The sequence below is a fragment of the Ochlerotatus camptorhynchus genome, unplaced genomic scaffold (assembly GCF_037179485.1).
Source record: "Ochlerotatus camptorhynchus isolate MF236.1 unplaced genomic scaffold, CSIRO-AGI_Acam_v1.1 ptg000310l, whole genome shotgun sequence".
NCBI lineage: Eukaryota > Metazoa > Arthropoda > Insecta > Diptera > Culicidae > Ochlerotatus > Ochlerotatus camptorhynchus.
Window position 1 is genome coordinate 174482 of NW_027040798.1, and position 24148 is coordinate 198629.

The 24148-nt window shown below is 42.5% G+C and overlaps 3 protein-coding genes and 1 pseudogene across 3 annotated transcripts; all 4 read right to left on the reverse strand.

Annotated features, from left to right (window-relative positions):
* Nucleotides 1–241: 241 nt before the first annotated feature.
* On the reverse strand, nucleotides 242–14532 carry LOC135707404 (uncharacterized; annotated as a pseudogene).
* Nucleotides 14533–17010: 2478 nt separating this feature from the next.
* On the reverse strand, nucleotides 17011–17745 carry LOC135707405 (uncharacterized). The gene has a single exon (XM_065229218.1). The coding sequence runs from the start codon at nucleotides 17743–17745 to the stop codon at nucleotides 17011–17013; it is 735 nt and encodes a 244-aa protein (XP_065085290.1).
* A 75-nt stretch (nucleotides 17746–17820) lies between these two features.
* LOC135707407 (uncharacterized) lies at nucleotides 17821–19617 on the reverse strand. The gene has a single exon (XM_065229219.1). The coding sequence runs from the start codon at nucleotides 19615–19617 to the stop codon at nucleotides 17821–17823; it is 1797 nt and encodes a 598-aa protein (XP_065085291.1).
* Nucleotides 19618–20048: 431 nt separating this feature from the next.
* On the reverse strand, nucleotides 20049–20679 carry LOC135707408 (uncharacterized). The gene is made up of 3 exons (XM_065229220.1): nucleotides 20464–20679; nucleotides 20216–20387; nucleotides 20049–20149 (listed from the first exon to the last, which is right to left on the reverse strand). Exons 1-3 carry the CDS (start codon nucleotides 20677–20679, stop codon nucleotides 20049–20051), a joined length of 489 nt encoding a protein of 162 aa, XP_065085292.1.
* Between the last annotated feature and the right edge of the window lie 3469 nt (nucleotides 20680–24148).

The following is a 24148-nucleotide window of genomic DNA, read 5'->3' on the forward strand; positions in this document are numbered from 1 at the left end:
TAAGCTTTCTCGGACGTGATAAGCTTTTAAAAAAAGAACTACTCGCGTTCGCGACCAAACTAATTATGATATATTTCTATCGAATAATCCCCAGCATGCTGCTGACTCTGCGTTTCCTGCGATGGTTCCATTGTCCGAATTCCGTCCGTTGCCGTCGTCGATAAATATGCCTCGTGTAGCATATTTGTTGCTACCCACGTTGTGTGCCGTCGTTGCCGAGTTCCAAGGTGCAACCTCAGTGTCAGCATGTCAGCTGTGTGGCTTCGCTGCTAACTCGTCCCTCTTTATGATTCGGTTCCATCCGAATTAGATCTGCAGGTGATAGTTTCCGAAAGATGTTGTGTTGAGAATTTGTAGTTGTAGCTGTCCCTGATGGTGGGTTGCTGAATTTTACCTCTACGATCCGTTTCCTGTAGAAGAAATAACTCAAGAGAATAGAACCAATTATGAACGGAGAGAATGAGATTCCTCCGAGAATGGTCAAATGTGACCACTGATGCTGTTAGTTGGTAGTCGAATGGCGTCCAACTCCTTCCTTGTTTCCAGGTGCAACTCGTGAAGATGTTCCAAACTTATGTTAAAGATCTCGGGCCTTATTACGGGTGTCACTACACGGTGATAACGAAGTGATACTCAGAATAAGAGCCGTGATTGCCGTAAACATCAAATGGGAATCACTTTTTTTTTTTTTTTTTTTTTCTTTGGTTTGTTTTTTCCGTCGATCTTGTTTTCCGTGCTGAGTACCAATGCTACCGACGTGCCAGGAAGGCAGCTCCCACACCTGGACCCTACCTATCGACCCATCAACTCATGAACCGGGGACCAACGGCTTTACTTCCCATCCGAAGGAAGGCGTGATCAGAGATGTTATGCCTCAGAACATCCCGGCGGCGCCGACTGGGATTGAACCCAGGCCTGCTGGGGTGAGAGGTAATCGCGCTTACCACTACACCACCGGCGCCGTTATGGGAATCACTTCACCGTGACGACAAGTGACAAGTTTTCACCGTGAAGTGACATCCGTAATAAGCCCCCTCCCGGTGCTTTTTAACCTCAATTCCATTCAGTGGTTATTGGAGAGGGTTTCCAGGTAACTTCTGGGTTCTAGAGGAGTATAGAACGTTGTTTATGTTCAAATGACAGATTTTGAACGAAATGACAAATGAACCAGATAGGTTTCTGTTTGTTATTCCACAGTTAGATGATAGTGTGAAATTTGTGATTGAGTTTATCAGTATGTGTTGATCATCCAGATAAGTAATTTTGCCATCGCCTGGGTTCGAGGTAAAGTTGCAAGTTGCAGGGTTCCCTCCTATTAGCCTCGGTATACATGTCCAAATAAAGCTCTTGTTTTTCGAAAATAGTTGGTTCTATTGAGTGTACAACGTAAATATCTCCATCGTGGATGAAGTAGAATTCGTTGGATAGGTGGATCTGTTTATAGTTGTGTATAATGGGGAACAAGCGCACTTTGTTGAAAATCCTTGGGTCGAGCTGTGGCATTTTTATGAGGAGAGCAATTTCCAATTTATTTGATTCTACTGATGTCGTCGCATATGTTGTAGCCTCCACAGCAGTATGAACTGTTATGTTTTCCCTTGCTAAATCTTCAATTAAAATATCTATTTCTCGTTTGCTTAGAATTTTTTCGTTAACTATCCCTAACTTTGCTAAAGTAATTGTGTCGATGATTTGGTTCTGGTTCAAGTGGAATAGTTATGGAAGAGTTGATAATTTTTAAATCATTTGCATCTGGACTACCGGCCAAGTATTTCCAAGCTGTACCTAATCTATCCCAACGTTTATGTCGCCTGATTGGATCTATGCTTTTGAAACAAAAATCTATCTCGTTAAATTTTTTGATTACACTGATTGATTGTTACTGAAATTTTCAAACTGTTCTCTGAGGTTTTTAACTTGTGACTTGATAGTTGTGAGATTATAATGGTGGATGTAATATTTATAGTCTAGTCTGATTCGTGCCTCGCCTTGATGGAATATCAGAATCGGCTGGCGTACTATGCCTCGTATGTCAATTGTCACGTCATGTTCTGATTGTGCTAATGGTATGGTTGAATGAGGAGTAACAGCAATGGTCTGAAATATGAGGATAAAAATATTTTTTTTTCCTTGGTTTGTTTTCCGTCGATCTTGTTTTCCGTGCTGAGCACCAATGCTACCGACGCCAGGGAGGCAGCTCCCACACCAACGGGTTTACTTCCCTTTCGAAGGAAGGCGTGATCAGAGATGTTATGCCTCAAAACATCCCTGCGGCGCCAACTGGGATTGAACCCAGGCCTGCTGGGGTGAGAGGCAATCACGCTTACCACTACACTACCGGCGCCGCTGTCCGCAGTCAGTTGTGATGGTACTTTTATTTACTTTTGATATTTTAACTTTTTTAAACCTGTTTTTATGTTTAAGTCGTTGTCGAGTCGTCTCGTAAGCTTCAAGATTTTCCTCCATTGGAACAAATTTGTTATTTTTATTATGATGTTCTAATGCATTTTCCGGTGTTTGTTTCATATTTCTTTGTACATTTTTCTATAATTTCCGGTTTCCTTGGTGAGGGGAGAGTTATTTCAAAAGAGGTGAATTTTGTGGACGAATTATATTTTTGTATGGAAAGTTGAATAAGAGCTAAAACTGGTAGATTTGGATGTTCGGTTTTGGTAATTCTGTAGATTTCCAGAAGCGTTGAATGAAATCTGTGTGTCTGTTCTATAAGGTGTAATTTTGTGTGTACTGTAGAAGTTAACGAGCTCTCCCGTCATAAAAGTTTTTTCACAATCCATGACGAGTGTGTTTGGAGGTTTGTATTTAAGCAAAATATCTTTTATAGCTGGTGTGAGATCGATAGCTTCTCTAGATTCAACCGGTAATATTCGCGCGAATTTTGAAAACTTATCAATATATGTTAGAAAGTGAAGACTTTCTAGGCACATTATATCGATATGTGCAATCTCAAAAGGAGCTTTAGGAATCGGTGTTTCTTAAAGGGAATCAGTGTTGGCAAAATCATCAATCAAATAATATTTTTCCGCTCCCATACGGTCTCAATATCACGCATGATATTGGAACAAAATATCATGCTTGATATTGATTTTACAAGCTCCTTTGATATTGCGAGACTTGAGTGTTCACTCTGCTGTCGACAAAAGCAGGCCACTCTCGATGTGTGCTACGCGATCGTCTGTTTTCTCGGCAGCAACCATTGTGCAATGATATTTATATAAGGTCTGGGCCAACAGGCAGCTTGCTGGTATTAGAAGCAAAAATGTTGTAAACATTGCTGAACATCTCCGAACAGATAGAAATACGTCACTGCCAACATACTGAGAACAGATAGAAATACGTCACTGCCAACAGCTGTTTCGTGTAAAAAGATAAACATTGCAATAAAATACGAACATCACTAAACAATTGCACATTTCACTAACACCAATAACCCTTTTGGCCCAGACCTTATATAAACGTCATTGACCATTGTGTTTGCGTCCATTGCTGCAATGGACGCTCTCTGACCCTCGTTGGCGTACAACAATTTGCCATACAATGAAACTACTGGAAGCGGCTCCAGTTCTGATGGAGGAGGCTTTTTGGATAGCGGAAGATAAAGTGTTTATTGTGTTGTACCTTTTGACTATAGTTTTAAGATGTATTGTATAGTGACCAAGAATCCTCGGCTCTGTAAAGTTAATTTGGTTGAGCCTTATCAAATAAATTAATAAAAAAAAAAAAATGCGAGACTGTTCACAACGTGCAAAAATCAAGCGGAAAGTTGACTAGACACAAAAATCATTCCATTGCACATCGTTTTCCTAGAAAGAGAAAGTATAGTATGCTATCTCTTTTTACTGTTCAGCGGCACCGACACGAAGTGACTGCTGTCAGCCGTTATGGAAGTTTCGGTTGCGTTCGGGTTTTAAGCAAAAATCATTAAACTCAATCTCACCACAGTTTGTTGAGATTTGCAGCTGGTGAGTTTCGTTAGCATGATATTCCGAGCTGCGATATCACAGCTTGCAAAATCAACCGCAGCTTGTTGATTTTTGTCTACGAAAATCAAGCGTGATCTTGGGCATTGATGAGATTTGATTTTTTGATATTTTCCCAACACTGAAGTGGATATTTTAGCAGTTTCCTGTCATATTTACATTCATTGCATATTTGACAGTTGGTGATAAAATCTTCCACCTTCTGGCTTAGTTTCTAAATATCTGTTGTTTATTTTCTTGTGCACCTCTGTGTGCTCTGTTGTGTTCGGTGCTTATGATCCCACTGTTGGTCTTCCTCCCTCACGTCTTCAAGCATGTTATGTATAAACTGAATAGTTAACAGTTTTTGCTGTCCAAAATTTTACTTATATACTTTTTGGATCTTTCCCATTGTATTTTCGTCTGTTAACAGACCCTTTTTTTAACAGTTGTAGTGAGTTTTAAGTATCTGAAACAGTGAATTTTCGTTAATGTCGTTTAGATTTATTGTTGTCCTAGTATATCCTGGAAAAGGGTTTTCAGTAACAGTTTTATCAGGTCCTTTTTTAATACATTAGCGGTGATTCAGTGGATTCAATATAAAGGTCGTCGCTATCGTCTGCAGAATGCTGGGTTCCTGTCATAGAACACACAATTCTGCTTAAAGCATCGGCTACAACGTTTGTTTTTCTTGGTCTGTAAATGATTTGATAATCATTTCATTCTCTTCTAAATATGCCTTCCAGTGTTCACTCGGCTGTCGACAGACGCAGACCACTCTCAATGTGTGTCACGCGATCGTCTGTTTACTCGGAAGCAACCATTGTGTGGTCCTCCTCATTGTTTTTCATCAGCAGTTCTTTCGGTCAATGCGTCGTCGACTTTGGAAAGCAACCGTTTCGTGATGAATGTGTGAGTGCTGACCACGTTTTGCGTCCATTGCTGCAATGGAAGCGCGCTGCTACCCGTTGGCGAATCTGCCATACAATGAAACCACTGGAAGCGGCTCCCGTTCTGGTGGAGGAGGCTTATTGGATAGCGGACGATACAATGTTTATTGTGTTGTACCTTTTGACTATAGTTTTAAGATGTATTGTATAGTGAACAAGAATCCTCGGCTCTGTAAAGTTAACTCAGTTGAGCCTTATCAAATAAATTAATAAACAAAGCGAAAGTGAGAGGCTGATGCTCCGTGAGAATTTTAAATTTCGAACCATACAAATAATTTCTAAAGGTTTGCAGTGCCCAACAAATGGGTAGCATTTCCTTTTCAGGGTCTGAGCATCCTTCTTCTGTTTTAGATAGTGTTCTGCAAGCATAGTGTATGGGTTCTCTAATTTTCCTTGTGACAGAACTGCACCGATTGCAAAATCAGAGGCATCCGTCGTGAGAATGAAAGGTTTGTTGAAGTCAGGGTAGATAAGAACATCAGAAGATGAAAGCAGGCTCTTCATTCTCTGAAAGCACTGCTTTTCCTTATCATTCAATGAAATTTTTTCTATTAGATGAGGATTTGCTCTCCCCCCCCCCTTAGAAGGTTTGTCAGGGGTTTTGAAATTTTCCTAAAAATCCTCGAAGTTCTTTTAGGTTTTTTGGTTCTGAAAATAGATTAATCGCTTCAATTTTCTTTTGGTTAGGTTTGATTCCTTCTGAACTTATAATGTAGCCAAGGAATTCGACCTCTTGATGTAGGACTTCCGATTTATCTAATTGGATTTTCAATCTTGCATGATTTAAAGTTTTGCAAATAATATATAAATTTTTCAGGTGTTCTTCCAAATCTTTACCGAAAACTATTACGTCATCGATGTAGACATAGCAGATTTTCCCGATGTGTTCTCTAAGAACATCATCAATTGCCCTTTGAAATGTTGCGAGCGCATTCTTCAGGCCAAATGGCATTCAAGTAAATTCATGCTTGCCATTGTTTATAGAGAATGCTGTTTTTTTTTCCAATATTATCGGCTTTCATCTTTATTTGGTGGAAGCCTGACGCAAGGTCAAGTGTTGAAAAATATTTCTGTCCTTTCAATTGGTCAATTACATAACCAAGTTCGGTCATTGGATATCGATTGGAAATTATTTTCTCATTAAGTTTCCTGTAATCGATAACCGTTCGGAATTTTTTTCGCCGGAAGCATCTTTTTTTTTCGGCACTATCCATACCGGTGACGTCCAAGCCGACCGAAAAGGCCTAATTTTACCATCAGCCAAAAGATTATCTACTTGTTTTCGCACCCCATCTGCATAGGCTGCAGGATATGGATACACTTTCTGATGAACAGGTATGTTATCAGTAGTGTTAGTAGAACATTCAACCGTTGTACCGCAAGTGAGTTGTGTGTTTGGTTGATGAAAAACCTCTCTATGTGAATCAAGCACTTTTTGAAGTTTCTCTCTTTCGTCTACCGATGTAGTCCTAAATAAATTATTTGATGTTGAATGTATGGAACTATATAATAAAAATGGGGCTTCTAAAGCTTCGGCCCCTTTCTTAAATACAGAACGCTGTTTTCAATTCTGTTCCGATAATTCCTTTAAAAAACGGGTTGAATTTATGAAGTAAAAATTGCGCAGAATGATTGATTTTAGGATAAAAAATTTATTATGTCAATGGCAGATGTAGCTTTGAAAGTACCATTTGCGCTAGAAATATCATCTGCTTTAAAATCATAGGGTCTAAACTCAAGGGGTAAGTCACTCAGCACATTGTGCCGAAATTAGATTCGGCACAGCTTGGGCACATCCATCGGCACACCTTAGGCATATCTTCGACATACCTTCGGCACACCTTCGGCACAATCTCATAGGCATTGGATTGTTGTAAATATTGGAGCACTGCTGGACAACTGTCATTGAAGTTGTTCACAACATTACGTGCTGTTTGACTGTATATTCAGGAACATCCTCTAATTGAATATGCCAGAGAAACTCAGAGCAGCAGTTCACTTATAGATCTAAATACGAAATGTAGATTCTTGAGTGGGCTCAAGAGAAAGAGGTAGTTCATCAGACCCCATTAGTACCCTTAATTCACTAAAATTTCGCACACCCACCACTTCCCGCGTCATCCTCAATCCGAGTTATTCTTGCGATTTCAAACCAAAACGTTCATGGTGTCAGAAATACCGGGTTGCCGGGATGGGTATTTAACAAACAATCGCAGCTTGCTCTATGACCGGAACAATCGGTACAACTGCGGCACACTGACAATAAAGATGACCCAAGATTGGTGAGCGGAGTGACCCTAAACCCTTTATACTGATAGGCTTACTTTGGATCGATTATGTTAATATTGGCTCCAGTATCAATAAGAAAAGGAAATTCTCCAATGGTCTTCTTTAAATTTATATACGGAAGAGTTGGTTTTACCAACTCGGCTTCCATTCTAAAAAAAAAATTGGTCTGAGATGAAGAGGAAGGTTGTGCATCTAATTCTTGGGGTTTCTTCAACATTTGGCCCATCGTAATAAGAAGCGTCTGGTTGAATTTGTTCGTCTTGCGACTCTAATTGATAATAGAAATTATCGTACACCGACATATCGTCTGAGTAATGAGCATCATTGGTATATTCAATTGGGTGTGCCACTCGTTTAAGTTGTTGAATTTGGTTCGATGGTGAGTGAGGTCTTTTGATTTCCAGGGGAGGTCTCTTGCCATAATTTATGTTTCTAGAACGGATGCTTGGATCCATGGGTTCTGGTCTGGGAAGTTGTTTATTATATTGTTTAAAAATGTTATTTTGATTCATTGGTCGTGGTTGGAAAAATGGAGGTCTTTGGATCTTTGAGGATTGAACATTGGGTGTTGAAATTGTGGACGTGGTGGTACTCTTGGAGGTAAAAAGTAGTCTTCGTTTCTAGGCATTGGAAAGGGTGCTGGTGGCAATGGTGATGGATTTTTTTTACAGGAGCTCTAGCTAAAGGGATTGGAACGTTAAGTTCTCTAGGTTTGGGAATAGGATGATTGTTGTGCTCATTTCGGAACGGAGCTGCACGGATATCCATATTATAATACTCTAAGCAAAATTGGTATGCCCTGCTTAGAGTTTTTACATCTACTGTTTTAACAGGATATTCAAAGGCTTCTCTAAACCTAGTGTAAATGAATTTAAAGCTTTTTTCGGAAATAATCTATATGTGAGGCTGCGTTGGGATGCGTCTCTTTGTTCACTTGTATTTGAACTATAATGGCAGACAGGAGCTCATTCACTCTACTAAAGTAGGCGCTGCGACTTTCTGATGCCATTTACAGCTGTTAGCTCAAAGTCTAGCGTCTGCACATCCCTTTTGTCTCTCTAGTAAAGTAGTAGGGTACTCTTAATATCATCCCAGTTGTAGTCAAAACTATTTGCGTTAAGAAAGTCTGAGGCTGAGGCTTCTCCAAAAAATTTCCGTCTAATGCTATGGATTAAAATGCCATATTCAACACTGTCTTTAGGGAGATCTGTGTATTCATCAAAAATACCTTCAACGTCTGTTATCCAACTTATTATATCAGTTGGGTTTCCATCGAATATGGTAAGACCTTTCACAAAGTAGGATAATCTACCGACGTTTGAAAATTCTCGATTGCAAATTTTTGTGCCGCTGTCAATCCAGGTGCTGATGCAGGAACTGGATTAGCCATGTTAAAAAAATGCACGAGTTAACTAGACACTCTTACAAATCAAATTAGACTGAGGTTAAACATCGAAGATAAAAGAAAATAAAGGGTGTCCACGATGAAATTGCCACACACAAAATTGATTCGCGAAATTCGAGTTTTCATCCGATTGCCATCAAATTTTCAGGGATTGAGAAATAACTATTAAACTTCATTTTACCATTTTACTCGTATTTTATTTACAGTCCATACGCAAATGCCCGCACCTTGGCCTTAACCCCGGCCATAAGATTCTGCATAACCTGTCAATCAACCGTTTTTTGCATGTAAACCCATACTTTCTTCAGTTCCTCGACTGTCTTCACTACCTTAGGTCGTTTAAGAAGGTGCTGCTTCATAATCGCCCAGTACTTCTCGATGGGGCGGAGCTCCGGAGTGTTGGGAGGGTTGAACATTTTCGGCACGAAATTGACCTTATTGTCCGCATACCACTTCAGCACGTCCTTGGAGTAGTGGCATGAGGCCAAATCCGGCCAGAAGATTGTTGGGACGTTGTGGGCCTTCAGGAGAGGAAGCAGCCGCTTCTGGAGGCACTCTTTTATGTACACCTGTCCGTTCATCGTGTCCTGGGTCACGAAAGGTGCACTCCGCTTCCCGCACGTGCAGATGGCTTGCCAAACCAGGAATTTCTTCGCAAATTTGGACATCTTCTGAGTGCGGACATGCTCCGGAACGCTGAACTTATCCTTGGCCGTGAAAAACAGGTTGCCGGGGATCTGTTTGAAGTCGGCTTTCACATATGTTTCGTCGTCCATGATGCAGCATTCAACTTTCGTCAGCATGTTGAGGTACAACTTCCTGGCACGGGTTTTGGCGGACTTGTTCTGCTTCTCGTCGCGATTAGGGGCCTTTTGTACCTTGAACGTTCGAAGCCCAGCCTTAGTTTTGGCCTTCTGGACAAAACTTCGGCTTAGGTGCAGCTTCTTAGCCACATCCCTAACGGAGGCGTTCGGATTTCGGTTGAAGGCCCCAACTACGCGGTTGTGATTTTTGGTGTTGTACGGAATACTTTTTCCTTCACTTCTGGGCTTCCGATCGGTGGTCAACCGTTCCTCGAACCGCTTAATCACTCGTGACACCGTGGAATTCGCGATTCCCAACGTTTTAGCGATGGAACGATGCGAGAGATCCTTGTTCTCGTGATGAATGCGCAAGATTTTATCACGCACGAGCTGTTCTTTCGACTCCATTTCCGCGAGTTTTGATCACAGGACTTTAAAACTTGCAGGATGTAAATAATGCACTATGAACTAAATCCACCCAAATTTTCATTAAATTCTACCCAACGGTTAAAAAGTTAGAGCAATTTCATAGTGTGGCAATTTCATCGTGGACACCCTTTAGAACACACGTTTTGACGTGATTCCTAACTAACACTTTTAAGTTTAAGTATGAATATTTTGTCAAGTTATTATTAGCTATTTTCATAATCTTGATGTTGGAGTTTAAAATTTAAAGTCAAAACCTCTTAAATAAAGAAAAAAAAAAACGTTAAAATCTTCATTTCTAAAGAAATAATCTTATCTTTCCAGCTTGAAACTCAAAAAGCCATCCGAAGTCTTCTTGAATTTCAACGTCGTCTTCAAAAATCTTCACAAATCATAAAAAGTCTGCTGGTCAAAATGTCTTCACAAAATTTCAAATATCTTCAAAATGAAGACAAATCTTCAAATCTGGCATCCATGCTGACAGCACTCTTGAGCCATTCGGAGCTTGTCTGGGGATGAGATTTGAACTCGTGACTTTGGCGAGTGAGGTATGGATGTTAACCACTACTCCCCAGTGTTATCGTGGAATTGTGGTCGCCTAGGGTACTTAAATATCGAGCAGGAACGACTATCTCGATACCTTAAATTGGTATGGATTAGCCTGACATAAGAAGTATTCTTTGGCATTTTACCTCTTATGTCAAATCGATCAACTCCAAATTTTGATAAAATGAGTTCTTTAGTGGGAATGACACTGATGAAGACTGCACATTGTAGTCGAAATACGTATCTGTTATGGATACCAAAATTAATTAAGTGGAATTAAATGGAAGATAAACCCTTTTGCTGTTTTATTTAGCATTCCGCTAACAACCCAATTTCATTACTTCATTATGATGGCTACCAAGCCTTTGGGGATTTTCCTTATTAGAGATTTGTATAGATTTTTCTCCTTTAGCTTACTTAAATCTTTGGTTTTTATTAGTTAGGTAGGTTCCGATTCAACACATTGTAGTTTCATTTTTATACCTATGATCTTGACTTTTTTACCTAGGGGATGAGTACTTAAGGGGGTTAGATTTTGATAAGTTCTTTAGTGGGAATGACACTGATGAAGACTGCACATTGTAGTCGAAATACGTATCTGTTATGGATACCAAAATTAATTAAGTGGAATTAAATGGAAGATAAACCCTTTTGCTGTTTTATTTAGCATTCCGCTAACAACCCAATTTCATTACTTCATCCAAATTTTGGTATCAGTAGCAGTTATTTTCTCTTCGCAAGTTAAAGAGCATGGAGCACTCTTAAAATTTCCTAAATTTGTCAATGCTACACAAAACAACATACCCTCTGATCCCCTATCCACCGAGGGCACACGTACAGTTATTTTGCAAATTCTTCCCTAATGTACTGAAGCGAAAGTTTGTTGTATCCAATCTACCTACATCTATTGCACGAGAGACACTGCACACGATAAATGTTGCACACTGAGCGGAATATGAACTCTCTTTCTGTACTGCAGTTTTCCTCTTGACTTCACTCTCGACAGATCCTGCCAACCAGCTAGAAAATGCTGTGATGGAGAAACACACCTGCAAACCAGATTGCAGGTAACCTATTCAGCAGACTTTTCCACCACTCACGGTGACTGGCTGCTTGCTTTTTCAATGTTTGCATATTTGTGAAGAGGTGCGCCATGCCATTCTGGGAATAGCGGCGATCCACCGCCTCGTTCGAACTCGAAAGTTAACGGTAGAAAAGAAAAAAATCAAAACTTGAGAAAGTTCGTGAGTTATGTCAATAAACACATTGGAATATATTTGCTCTACGCTTCATTTGGCGAATGGATGCACTTTCAAACGTGTAATTGTAAATTGCGATTGTTATGACTTACTAGCCTTGGCAAGTGCCGTTTTCGGTTGGCCTTGTTCTTTCGCAAGAACAAGTATCCCAATGTAAGCTAACTTAATTATACTAGAAACCCTACCTCATCTGAAATAACAATCCCAACCTTTAGACAGTAAGCAGCTGCACACTGAACCCCCCAATCAAATTGGATGGCCAAATAAAATTTAAACGATCCCCACTTTCGGAACGAGCATTTCACCCCAAAAATCCCACGCCGAAACACAACAAATCCCTGCATTTCATCGCCTCTTTCGACACTCCTCCTCCATCCTTCCTCTTCCTTGTGGAATCGTTTTCACAGCTCATTTTCATTTTCGTCAGAGCTTTCTTTACTCCCCCAACAGCGAACCCTTCAGCGACGTCGGGGCCACCACCGGAGAGGGCGAAGAGTAGACACACGAATGACGATTAGAGCACTTTCATCTGATCATCTTCTTATGCGATGTCAGATGGGAGGGTAGAGGAGCTAACTGACAGTCGTCAGCCAACAACCTCGGAATTTCAAATAGTTGATGCCTTTTCCGAGAAGGGGAGCACGCGGGGGTGTGTGTGTGTGTGTTGGTTGTAAAAGTTCATAAAAAGTCGTGATGTATACGGCGCTATCCCGGTTGTCTGAACCCGGCTGCCGGCTTGGGATTCGAGCGTGCAGGATGATGATGGCGAGAAGGGTCCAGATCGTGCCAGCATTTTAATTACCTTGTAAAACTGGGATGAAATGCCCTAAAAGTGGCAAAGTAATGGCAAGTAAGGCAACGGTGGCGTCCAATAAAAGTGCAATCAAAATCATCATGACGTTCCACGTAGACAATCATCGTCTTTGTCTGTATGTGTGAACAATTGTATTTGTACTTTACGGTCTCTTGTTTATTGTTCGTTGAAACTGTAAACATAATTTCGAGTTGTTTACGACGACAGTACAGTTGAGACAGATCTATAAGCTAGTCCCCCGATCAATTTCACAGAGTAATGTTGTAAAGAGTTATGTAGGTATTTAAGGGTTTAAGGAAAGGCAATCACTTTCCGACAGAGTAATGAAAGTACCATGCAGTGTAAATATGAGGGGGTCAGATAGCCAAGTCAGTAAAGGCACGATATTTTCATGCAGGAGGCGGTGGGTTAGATTCCCGGTATGGTCAAGGAAATCTTTCACGTTGGAAATTTTCTCGACTTGCTTGGGCATATAGGGGAATTTACGTATTCTCGGCAACCTAAGCAGCGACCTTCTTCTCTAAGGCCTTTTTCTCTAAGGAACGCACACATATGCAGTGTTGGTTTGTTTACAATCTTTTGCTGCCAGCTGCTCTAACAATTTCAGTCGAAAGAGTTGTCAAAAACTGTTTTGAAACGCTTTTACAAAGCTCCAATCTTCTCTAGTGAGAGCGAGTATTGTCGGCAACCAATTTTTCTTCGGCAACCGTTCCATTTGAACAGCATGTAAATCTGCTGTTTTATTATCGGCAACTCGAAATCAGCTACAATTTGTAGTGCGTGTGTTTCATTTCAAGAAAACCTTGCTACACACTTAGATTTTTCTACCGAGATCGGCTGTGCAAATCTCGGCAAAAAAAGTTTTACTGAGATATCAGCAAACATTTCATTTTTTTGCTGAGATTCAGCTAAGCATTATCCGAGACTCAGCAATCAAATGTCACTTTTGCTGAGATCTCAGTGAAACTTATTTTGCCGAGATTTGCACAGCCGAGCTCGGTAGAAAAAACTAAGTGTGTAGATTGCTTTTTCTCGGTGGTAAAAATATAATCAAATTGAAGCTGAAAGCATAAAGAATCGTTTGCATGCATTCAGCGAAGTGTTTTCGTAAGAAAATCCAGTGAAAATAGTGTTTCAATTTGGGTTGCCGAAAATAGTCTGTCATGCCGAAGCCGTCATTTCCCCTAGATTGTGCTTACCACAAAATATAATGCATTGGTTGACATAGAAAGCTCTCAATCAACAACTGTGGAAGTGCAATTTGAAACACTACCGTATGCGTGATAATGTTTGCATCATTGAGCAATGCCAATTAATTAAAAAAAAAATTCTCGAAAATTTCGTGTTCGAGTTTTTTTTATTTATTTAAAGGGGGGTGGTTCTCAGAGTCTTAAACTATGTTAATCATCGATCGAATTTCCACTTGCTGCAATAAAGGTCTCCACACGCTTCCGGAATGCACGGCAGGTTCTTATAATGAAGTCTGGATCCATTTCTCTTCAGGTACGGGTCAATGTTTATCTGAGGCTTGCTGTACTCGGGTGGCGTTAAGAACAGGCCTTGGCCTTCATGACGCGCTATATTGAGTAATTCAGCGGATTAAGATCGGGGCTGGATGGCGGCCACATATCCTTCGCCCACAACGGAAGATGTTCCTGCAACCACTTCTGAGTGCGGTTCGAGGTGTGGCACGGAGCCCCATCTTGTTGAAATACAACATTTGGCTTCGGACCATACTGTTCTTTGAACCACGGAAGAACATACTTACTTAAAATCCCGATGTAGACCTCCGTGTTGACCTTGTCGCCTTCTGGAATGAACACCAGGTCCATTTTTTCCATCGGAAGCCACCAATGCTTGGACAGATACACGTTCTTGTGCTCGTCGGCCACGTCTTTTACCGGAAGAGAACTAATATACCGGTCGGTTCTGGAATTTGATACGGGCTCGACGGTAAACATGCTCTCGTTGGTGAACAGGATAACCGGATTTTTTCGCTTAAGGTAGTTCGAGATTTTCTTGCATCGTTCGACTCGTAGCTCCCGGATGCGGTTGGTAATCATGTGAGTTTTTTTCCGTGCCCTCGACTTCGCCCCGCAATCTTCCGTGCCGTAAAGTCACTGATCCTGTGTTCCGTTGCAATTTTCTTTATTGAAAGCACTGGATTCACCAGAATCTTCCTTTTGATAGCAGCGATAACCCTCGGAACCCGAGCTGACCTCGGACGACCTGTGCCCATCTTCGCGGATTGTTGTCCTTTCTCTTCTCGGTCTAAAACCCTTTTGACGGTCCACCGGGACACTTCCACGGCGATTGAAATGTCTTTTTGCGACATTTGCGCGTGGGACAAATCACGAATACGCTGCCACTTCGTCATGGTGCAACTGTCAAACTAAGTCAATAATTTTCTTTTATACACAGCCTACTACGGTATGAGCTATAGGTTAACTGCATGCAAAGAAAACCGAGGCATTGTATGCAGAGGTGAAACGGGAACCTTATTTGTACGATGGTTCAAACATTATCACGCATACGGTATGGTTAGAGCCACCATAACAATTGTAATTTTATTTTACTTGAAAAAAACCTGGAATTCTGAGAGATTATTGATATTCCTGTGGTTGGTTGAAGAATGTTTATTTGGTTTCAATAATTTGTTACAAGTTTCCTACTAGAGACACTTGAAGCACCCTGTATAAAAAGGCTATGTACACGATCACCAAGCAGCGGATTAATGATAGTGAATCCGGAATGGATTTTTCGGCTTCCATCAAAGCGAGTGTCACATCCAGTGCTGATAAAAATCATTCCTTTTATACAATGAAGACAACCTTAACAGATAGACCAACTACTTGCATGAATTTGATTTTTGACATAAACACATGTGTTCGCGCGACACTAACTTCTTTAGGTTCCTGCGGACACACTTTAAAATAACGCGGCGGACTTCAATTTTTAAAACTATTTTATTACGCGAACAGAGTACATATATTTTTACGGTATTTAAATACGTGTTGTACACGCGACGGTTTATTAACTTCTATCTTATATTCTATCTACACTATCAGCTGACCGGCTACAGCTGCTGACGATCGAGAAGCGATCGGGATAAAAGGCCTGTTCGCACACTACTGTTATCTATCGATCGTTTCTTAAAGTGAAACAGACCGAGAGCCTACGTGAAGATAACAAAGATAACAGTAGTGGCGAACTGTGTGGAACCCGTTTGGTCACTCATTTACCATTTAACCCTGTCCTGCTTGACCATAAGCCGCCTTGGAATCCTATCGATTTCAATCTATCCTACTCTTACTACTGTGTGTTTTCAAAATTCAATGTGTGGTGTGATATAGTTACAATTTACAATAGAATTCATTTTCATCTTACTACTGCTGCCGCTGCCGCTGTTGCTGCTGACTATCGAACAGTTGACCCACATACGATAACTGCTGCTGACCGTGATGACCTTGGCCTAAATTCGAACTTCTGGATTCCACTGCTGTAACTGCCTATTGTTCGATCAGCTGCTGCCGTGCGATCCATCTCGTTGGATGTTTGATGTTGATTTGCCAGTGTACCTCGGTAAACATGGAACGGATGTAGTGTCGTGCAGTTTGGTTGTGTAAAATCGGAACAACATACCTGGCAGAAATATTTCTGCTTCTGCAATTGTCCGATTGGCACGACATTGGTTATCTATCCAGGTTTGATTTCGGTTGCTCTGTTGTGAATCTTCGATTATGCTTCTGACGTTGGTGATGTTTTCCTTCTAGGATTGGAACTATGCTTTCGTCCGATCGACGGCTCAACAGGAACGATGCCTTCCGTGGTTTGGTACGTGTGGTTTCGGTGATTGATGTTGTAGCTGATGCGATACTGACGTGATCCGTGCGGTGCGTGACGATGTTCACGGCCGATCCGCACGGTGCGTGCGATGTGATCTCTGAATAAAATAAGAGGGTGCTTTTTCAATTGAACTACTGAAAAACAAAACGACTTGCCCGTGTGGCATCGACCATCCCTCTGCGTACGATTCGAATCGAGACGACGTTCTGACATTCGACGATTGAACTACGGTGACTGCGATGTTGGACCCACATTGCTGAGAAAGTACAAGCAGGTTGGCCATACCTGTTGGCGATCACAGCGTAGAACCAGGAGGACGAATTGCGCACTTCTTCCTCAGGATTGCTGTCACTGTTTGGTCGTACCTCGAAATATCAAACGTGTTTGGGAGTGTGAATTTCGAATCGAGCTGAACATAAATTTGACGGTTAGCACCATTGCTAAACACCGTCTTGACTGGACCTCAACAAGACTGGATGCACATGCAAATACCACCACCAAAAACGACACATATTACTTCGAAATTGGACGCTAGACAACTCAAATTTGGCGAAGGAGTGTCGGGTGTTTTGGGTTGACCAAAAACGCTGAGGTTTGACTGGAGAAAAATGAGCGATTACTTTGTAGAAAATTGAAATTATGCATAACTTAACTGGGTGTGCGGAGGCCTCTCGACCTCCGCCGTTGGAGGAGTCCTAGTTCTCCTCTTCTGACATAGGAAGATTGTCTCTGATTGGCAGTACACAGATCTTTGAGATCGCTCGTCTGTAACTGCCATCCTTGGTCCGGACGGTTGCAACTCGGATGTTTCCGTCAGATCCTGGGTGAACCTCTGTCACCCGTGCCAACTGCCACTTCAACGGTGGGAGATTCTCCTCCTTGAGAACAACCATAGTTCCAATTGCTATGTTGTACCTCTGACGCGTCCATTTTGTCCTGTTGTGGAGATTTGACAAATACTGCTCCGACCATTTCTTCCACAGTTTCTGGGTATATGCTTGCACCATTTGCCAAGCTGAAAGTCTGTTTTCGGGAATTGCACAGAGATTGGGCTCTGGAATGGCCGTCAGAGGCCGCTGAACCAAGAAATGTCCTGGTGTAAGCGCTTCGAAGTCGTCTGGATCGTTGCTAGTGGGTGTCAGGGGTCGGGAATTCAGGATTGCTTCCGTCTGAGCTAGCACGGTCTGCATCTGGTCGTATACCGGGCTGCGGGTGCCAATCGTTCGTTTGAACAGGATCTTGAATGATTTAACCGCTGATTCCCAAAGCCCTCCGAAGTTCGGTGATCGTGCCGGAATGAACCGAAGTTCGATTCTATCCTCTGTCGTATGTCGTAATACTGCTTCTTTGAACTGTTGGCTGTCGAACAACCGTGCGAGTTCATCCAATTCCCTCTTGGCGCCAACAAAGTTCTTCGCGTTATCACACATGATGAGAGACGGTTTTCCACGACGAGATGTGAACCTCCTCAACGCAGCCAGGAACGCTTGAGTAGTGAGATCCGCTCATAGCTCAAGATGCACTGCCTTTGTAACCAAGCATACGAACACTGCCACAAAGCACTTGATCGGATGCACTCGACGCTGAGGGTAGACTACGTAAAACGGTCCGCAGTAGTCGACACCAACCTTCTGGAAGGGGAAGCATGGCGTTACTCGCTCGGGAGGTAGGTCTGCCATTAATTGCTCCTGGATTTTAGGTTTCACGCGGAAGCACTTGACGCATTCGTGGATGACTTGTCTAGTCAGTTTCCTGATGCTTGTAGGCCAGAACTGTTCTCGGACGTTGGAAACTACTTGTTGCTGACCGGCATGGAAATGCTTCTGATGATAGTAAGCTACAACTGCTCGTGCGAAGGGATGCCGATGATCCAGGATGTAGGGATGTTTCCGACGGTCCGATACAGCAGCGTTCTTCAGCCGGCCGCCAACGCAGAGTAAGCCTTCAGTAAGTTGCGGATTGAGCGGAGATATTCTGGACGAATCTTGCACCTGACCACTCTTGGAAAGGTCTGCTAGTTCCTGGGGAAAACTTTCTTGCTGTGACAATTTCACGAGAGCCTTGATCGCATCGCTGTACTCATGGAAAGTGATGTAGCCCACCTTCCTGCAGAGTTGATTCACTGGTGACGAATTCCATTTAAACCGTTGAATATAGACAGTCAGTCGCACAAGATCTACCAGAGACGATCGAAGGCCGAAAATTTCACTCGGACTGACGGTTGGAAGGGCTGCTGCAATGGCTTTACTCTCCAGATCCGCTATGTTCAACTTGTTCTCATCGATTTCTAGCACTTTGGGCCAGTACTGCTGATCTAACTTCAGCCAGCAAGGCCCGTGAAACCAGCGTGGATCGTACTGCAGCTGCACTGGGGTCATGCCTCTTGAAATAATATCCGCAGGATTCTCCTCTCCTGCGACGTGATTCCAAATTCCTCCCTTCGTTATGTGTTGGATTTTGGAAACACGGTTTGCCACAAATTGCTTCCATCTAGATGGCGACGACGAAAGCCAGCAAATGACGATGGTTGAGTCTGCCCAAAAGAAGCATTTGGCAGTAACGTTGATGCTGTTGACGATTTTCTCGTAGAGGTGCGCTAGGAGCAATGCTGACGATAGTTCCAGGCGAGGAGTCGATAATGTTTTCTTATTTTTCTTCAAATTTTCGAGTGGAGCTACTCGAGATTTGGAGGTCAGAAGATGTACTGCCACGCTTCCATCTATAGCTGTAGTGCGAACGTATACGCATGCTCCGTACGCTTTGTTCGAGGCGTCACAGAAGCCATGCAGCTCTACTGCTACGACGATACGGCTTATTCCAATCCATCGATGTACTGCTATCCCGTCTAAGCTTGCTAAGTTCCGCCTGTACTCTCGCCAGTACTCCTGTAACTGCAGTTCGAGTGGATCATCCCATCCACAGTCTTGCTTCCAGAGATCCTGCAGAAAGATCTTCGCCTGAATTATTACTGGTCCTACCAGTCCCAAAGGGTCAAACAGTCGGGACGCATCTGATAGGACACAACGCTTCGTTATCTCCGTTGATTCATTCCACATCGGCGAACTGAATCGAAAGGAATCTGTGCTTGGTTCCCAGGTTAAACCCAGCGTTTTCACAGACGAGCTCGAAGAATCCAATTCTAAAATCGAGTGTTCGTCCCTCAAATCCACCGGCACCTCTGACAGCAATTCCTTGCTGTTAGAATTCCACTTTCGTAACGAAAATCCAGCTGATTGCAGTAACTCTATCATTTCCTTGATGAGCACCTTCCCTTCCTCAATGTCATCTACGCCTGACAACATATCATCCACGTAGAAGTTCTTTCTAAGGATGCAAAGGTCCTGGGTCCAGCTGGGTGCGAATCCTTGCCTTCATCGGCCAAGCGTTGCAGACATTTCGTTGCCAAGTAAGGTGCTGATGCAGTGCCGTAGGTAACTGTATTGAGAACGAATGTCCGAATGGGTTCTGTGACGCTATCTCTCCAGACGATTTTATGCAGCAGACGATCCAGTAAACTATGCAGCACCATCCGATACATTTTGGCAACGTCTTCTACAAGAGCGAATCGATGCGTAAGGAAACGGAGAGTGATATCCCCTATCATGTCTTGGACTACGGGTCCCACCTTCAGTCCATCGTTGAGTGAAATGCCACTGGACGTTTTGCAAGAAGCGTCGAATACTACTCGCAGCTTCATCGTCGTGCTGTCAGGCTTGAAAACGGCGTGGTGAGGCTAGTAGTATGACGGGGCACTCGTATCTTCTTCGAAAATTTCCTGCATATGACCCATGGCTAAATATTCGTGCATGAAATCCACGTACTGCCTTTTCAGTTCTGGATTCATCGAAAAACGACGCTCCATTCCCATAAAACGCTTGATTGCAGTCGATCTGGACTCACCGAGCTGCTGGATAATCGCCTCCTTCTTCGGTAACGTAACCACGTATCTCCCGTCTTCATTCCTGACCGTTGTCCTATCGAAGAATTCTTTGCATGCTGATTCCTCGACTGATAACGTACTGCGTACAAGTTTTAACTTCCCAGAACTTCGAAAGCTGATCTTGAATCTGCGCTGTTGAACAGATTAGAGTGTACGATGCGCCTGCACGATTTTCAGGAATACGACCGGAAACAATCCAACCGAATACGGTGTTCTGAAGCGTCGGGCCATCTTCGGTCGCCTTCTGCCTCTCCTCCTTCAGCAGCTCCAAGAAATATTCCGCTCCGATGATGATGTCGATGGGTCCTGTCTCGAAGAACTTAGGATCGGCTAGATGCAGACGATCGGGAAGATTCCACGTCGTGATGCGGAAACTTGCGGTTGGAAGTGACACAGTTAGCTTCGGCAACACGTGGAACTGCATCTCTTCAGTGAATGATGAAATATCTTGCGATATTGGACCCACTACAGCACTGACTAACTTCGTCGAAACGGCTTGAGATTGTCCAATACCTTGGATTGACAGAAAGACTGGTGTTTCTTCTAGCTTGAGCTTGCTAGCGAAACTCTTTGTCATAAGGCAGTGCTGTGAACACGAATCGAGCAAAGCTAGTGCAAGCACAATATTGCCATAGCGATCCTTAATGCTGACCATTGCGGTCGAGAGAACGATGTTTTGTGTAGGTGTGATGGGGAGAGCTACATGTGTTTGGCTTGTGGTGGCGTGTTCTGTGGCTGGCTGAGTGTGTGAGTCTTGTGAGTTTGCAGTGTTAGCGGTCCGTGTTTGATGGTTCGAGTTTGGTGGGCTGGATTGTGGCTGTCCAGACTGTTGGTTTGCTGTCGAAGGTCTTGACAGCGAGGGTGGAGCGGAGGATCTAGGTTGATCACTGTGCAACCAAGTGTGATGCTTCTGATGACAATGGCGGCACGTTCCCTTCTCGCAGTTTCTGGCGATATGCCCAGGATACAAACAGTTCCGACAAAGTTTGTTCTTAGTGACAGCCTCATTTCTCTCCGCCAACTTCATCCGTTGAAATCGAATGCACTGGAATACTGAGTGACGTGGTTCACTGCAAAAATGACATTTGCCAGCTGATTTCATGGCTGTGTGGCAAACTGCGATGCGTGGTATCCGTGGACTCGAGCTGGCAGATTTTGCTAAGGCGATTGATTGCAGGACTGAGCAGTGACCCTTTAGAAACACCATCAAATCTGCATACTTGGCGACTTCTTTGCTGTTATGATGTGTTTCCCAATGCCGGATTGTGGCCGAATCCAATCTGCAACACACCATGTAGGCCAGGATGGTACTCCAGTCGGCAGGTTTTTCGCCGATCTTATCTAGCATCTGAAGATTTTTCTCAAAGTCTCCAATAAACTGGTTGAGCCCTTCGTATGTTTCTCTTTTGAGGCCTTCCACCGCGAATATAGCGTCGAGATGAGCTTTTACGATCAACTTCTTATTCTCGTAGCGACTCTCTAACGCCTTCCACGCTACAACGTAATTGGCGGCAGAAAGCTCTATTGCGTTTAGTTCCTGTAGCGCATCACCGGACAAAGAAGACCTAAGATAGGTGAACTTGTCGATTTCCGAGAGTAGAGTACTGTTGTGTATGAGACTCCGAAAGCTGTCACGATACGGCACCCATTCGTGAACCCTTCCACTAATGAAGGTAATTTAATTTCAGGCAGCTTTACTCTTGCGAATTGAGCTGCGGCTTGCACGCCCGATTGCTGGTTTCCAGAAACTGCCGTCTCACAGATTCGAATCGATTGGAAATCCAGCAGATCTGCCTTCAAAACGTAATAACGATCCTCGAAATCCTGCATGAGCTGATCGTTTTCCTGTTGCTTTCCATCATCTTTTTCTTCCTCTTCTTCCTCTTCAAGCAGCAACTCAATTTTTTCGCGGGTCTGGACGAATTTCGTAAAAATATTCTCAAACGCTTCGAGACGCACGGTAATCTGGCGAGCATCCCTTTCTGCTTGAAAGTTTTTGACGAATTGTTGGATCCCGTCCAAAGAATTTCGCAACTGATGTTCTCGTTTGCTCAAAGTCCTTAGGTCTGCCATAATGAATCACTCACTGCACTAGCACTGCACTAATAATTTAAAATTCACACTATGTGATTACAGGATGCACTTCTCTGCAATCTCACTGCACTGCACTGCCACACACCACAATGCACTACCGATCGACTCAACGTACCACCCACCGGACCTTACGACTTGACTGACGATCGACCTGACCAATTTGACTGCAGCAAGAGGACCAACCTTGGGAGAACCAACAAGCCGACAATACCAGCGAAAATTTAGACCAATCGAGACTTATGGCGAGTGGACAACAAGGCTACTGCTTATAAATAAAGATCGACTCACATGCATTTCATAATTTATTACAAAATCAGCCACAGAGTTTTGAAAGCGTCTCATGCAACACGCCACCAACATGCACTACTCCCTGAACTTCCTTTGGCTCCGAATTACACGAATCGCTGTCTTCATCCAGTTTCCTACCGCCCAAGATGACTTGTTCCTGGTCCGAGCCTTTCCTTGATGCAGCTTCCAAATGGCTGCACACTGCCAATCAAGTGTAATTTCACGATGGCTCCTTTGGCACGAGGTTCACTAGCGTCGGAAAATGGTGACACTATTCACCGGGTCACTTATTCACACCGTCACAATAGTCTAACTATGGATCGTCGTCCATCGCGATCTTCACACAATAAATTTCGCGACAATTGTCCACCGGGTGTCCATGAACCTTCACCGTAAATCCGGCTCGAAGGACCAAATGTTCGCGCGACACTAACTTCTTTAGGTTCCTTCGGACACACTTTAATAAACCGTCGCGTGTATAACACGTATTTAAATATCGTAAAAATATATGTACTCTGTTCGCGTAATAAAATAGTTTTATAAATTGAAGTCCGCCGCGTTATTTTAAAGTGTATCCGAAGGAACCTAAAGAAGTTAGTGTCGCGCGAACAACATGCTCTTGATCAAGGCAACCTCTGAGTATCGAAGTCAACATTTGTTTATATTCATTCGTGGCTGGATGTTTATTATCGCCAGTGTTGTTGTCAAGATCTTTATCTTGGTGGGGATGTTTTCGAGGATCAAATGCGAAATGATTATTTTTATTTTACAAAAATATAGCACTGTAGATCGTGTTGTGTTGGTTTTTATACACAGATTGCTGTGAAATTATGGTAGAAAGGTAAATGAATCATTAAACAATGACGATGTTGTTAATAAGTAAAAACAAAAATCTCCTTAAAATAGATCGGGTTGCTCCTTAAATGATTGATCAAAATACTTTAAAATTTTTAAAATGCTCAGTAAATATTTAAAGTACGCTCAATAAAATAGAGAAAACTGTACATTAAGCATTTGAAAATGCTCCTTAGTATGCACCGCTTTGCACCATTTGAAGTGTAATTGTACCATATATCATCAAAAAAGCTGCTGTAGAAAGGTTAATAAGTACCATGAAATCAGCTGAAATGTTCAGTAAATCATTGTGTGCATTTGTGCATTTTGTTTATTTGTTTATTTGTATATTGAAAAATTCAACTGACAATTACCTATTGTCTAAATGAATAAAACTTAAACTAAATAGTTAAGGTCAACGGTACGGAAAAGGCCAGCAGTTCTGAGAATTCACAGCAGTTTCATAATCATCAAGAATGGAAACTTCATGGAAATTCCATAAACTTCAGAGAAGCTTCAAAAGCTTAAGGTAAATTTTGACTACTTTAGGGCTGTTTCATTAAATTCAGGAAAATAGCAAGATTGAAGGTTGAAATTAGAAGTTAAAAAAAAAATCAATGACAGTCTAGCGATCATTTTGGAAGTTTAGAGAACCAAAAATATTTCGGAAACTTCAC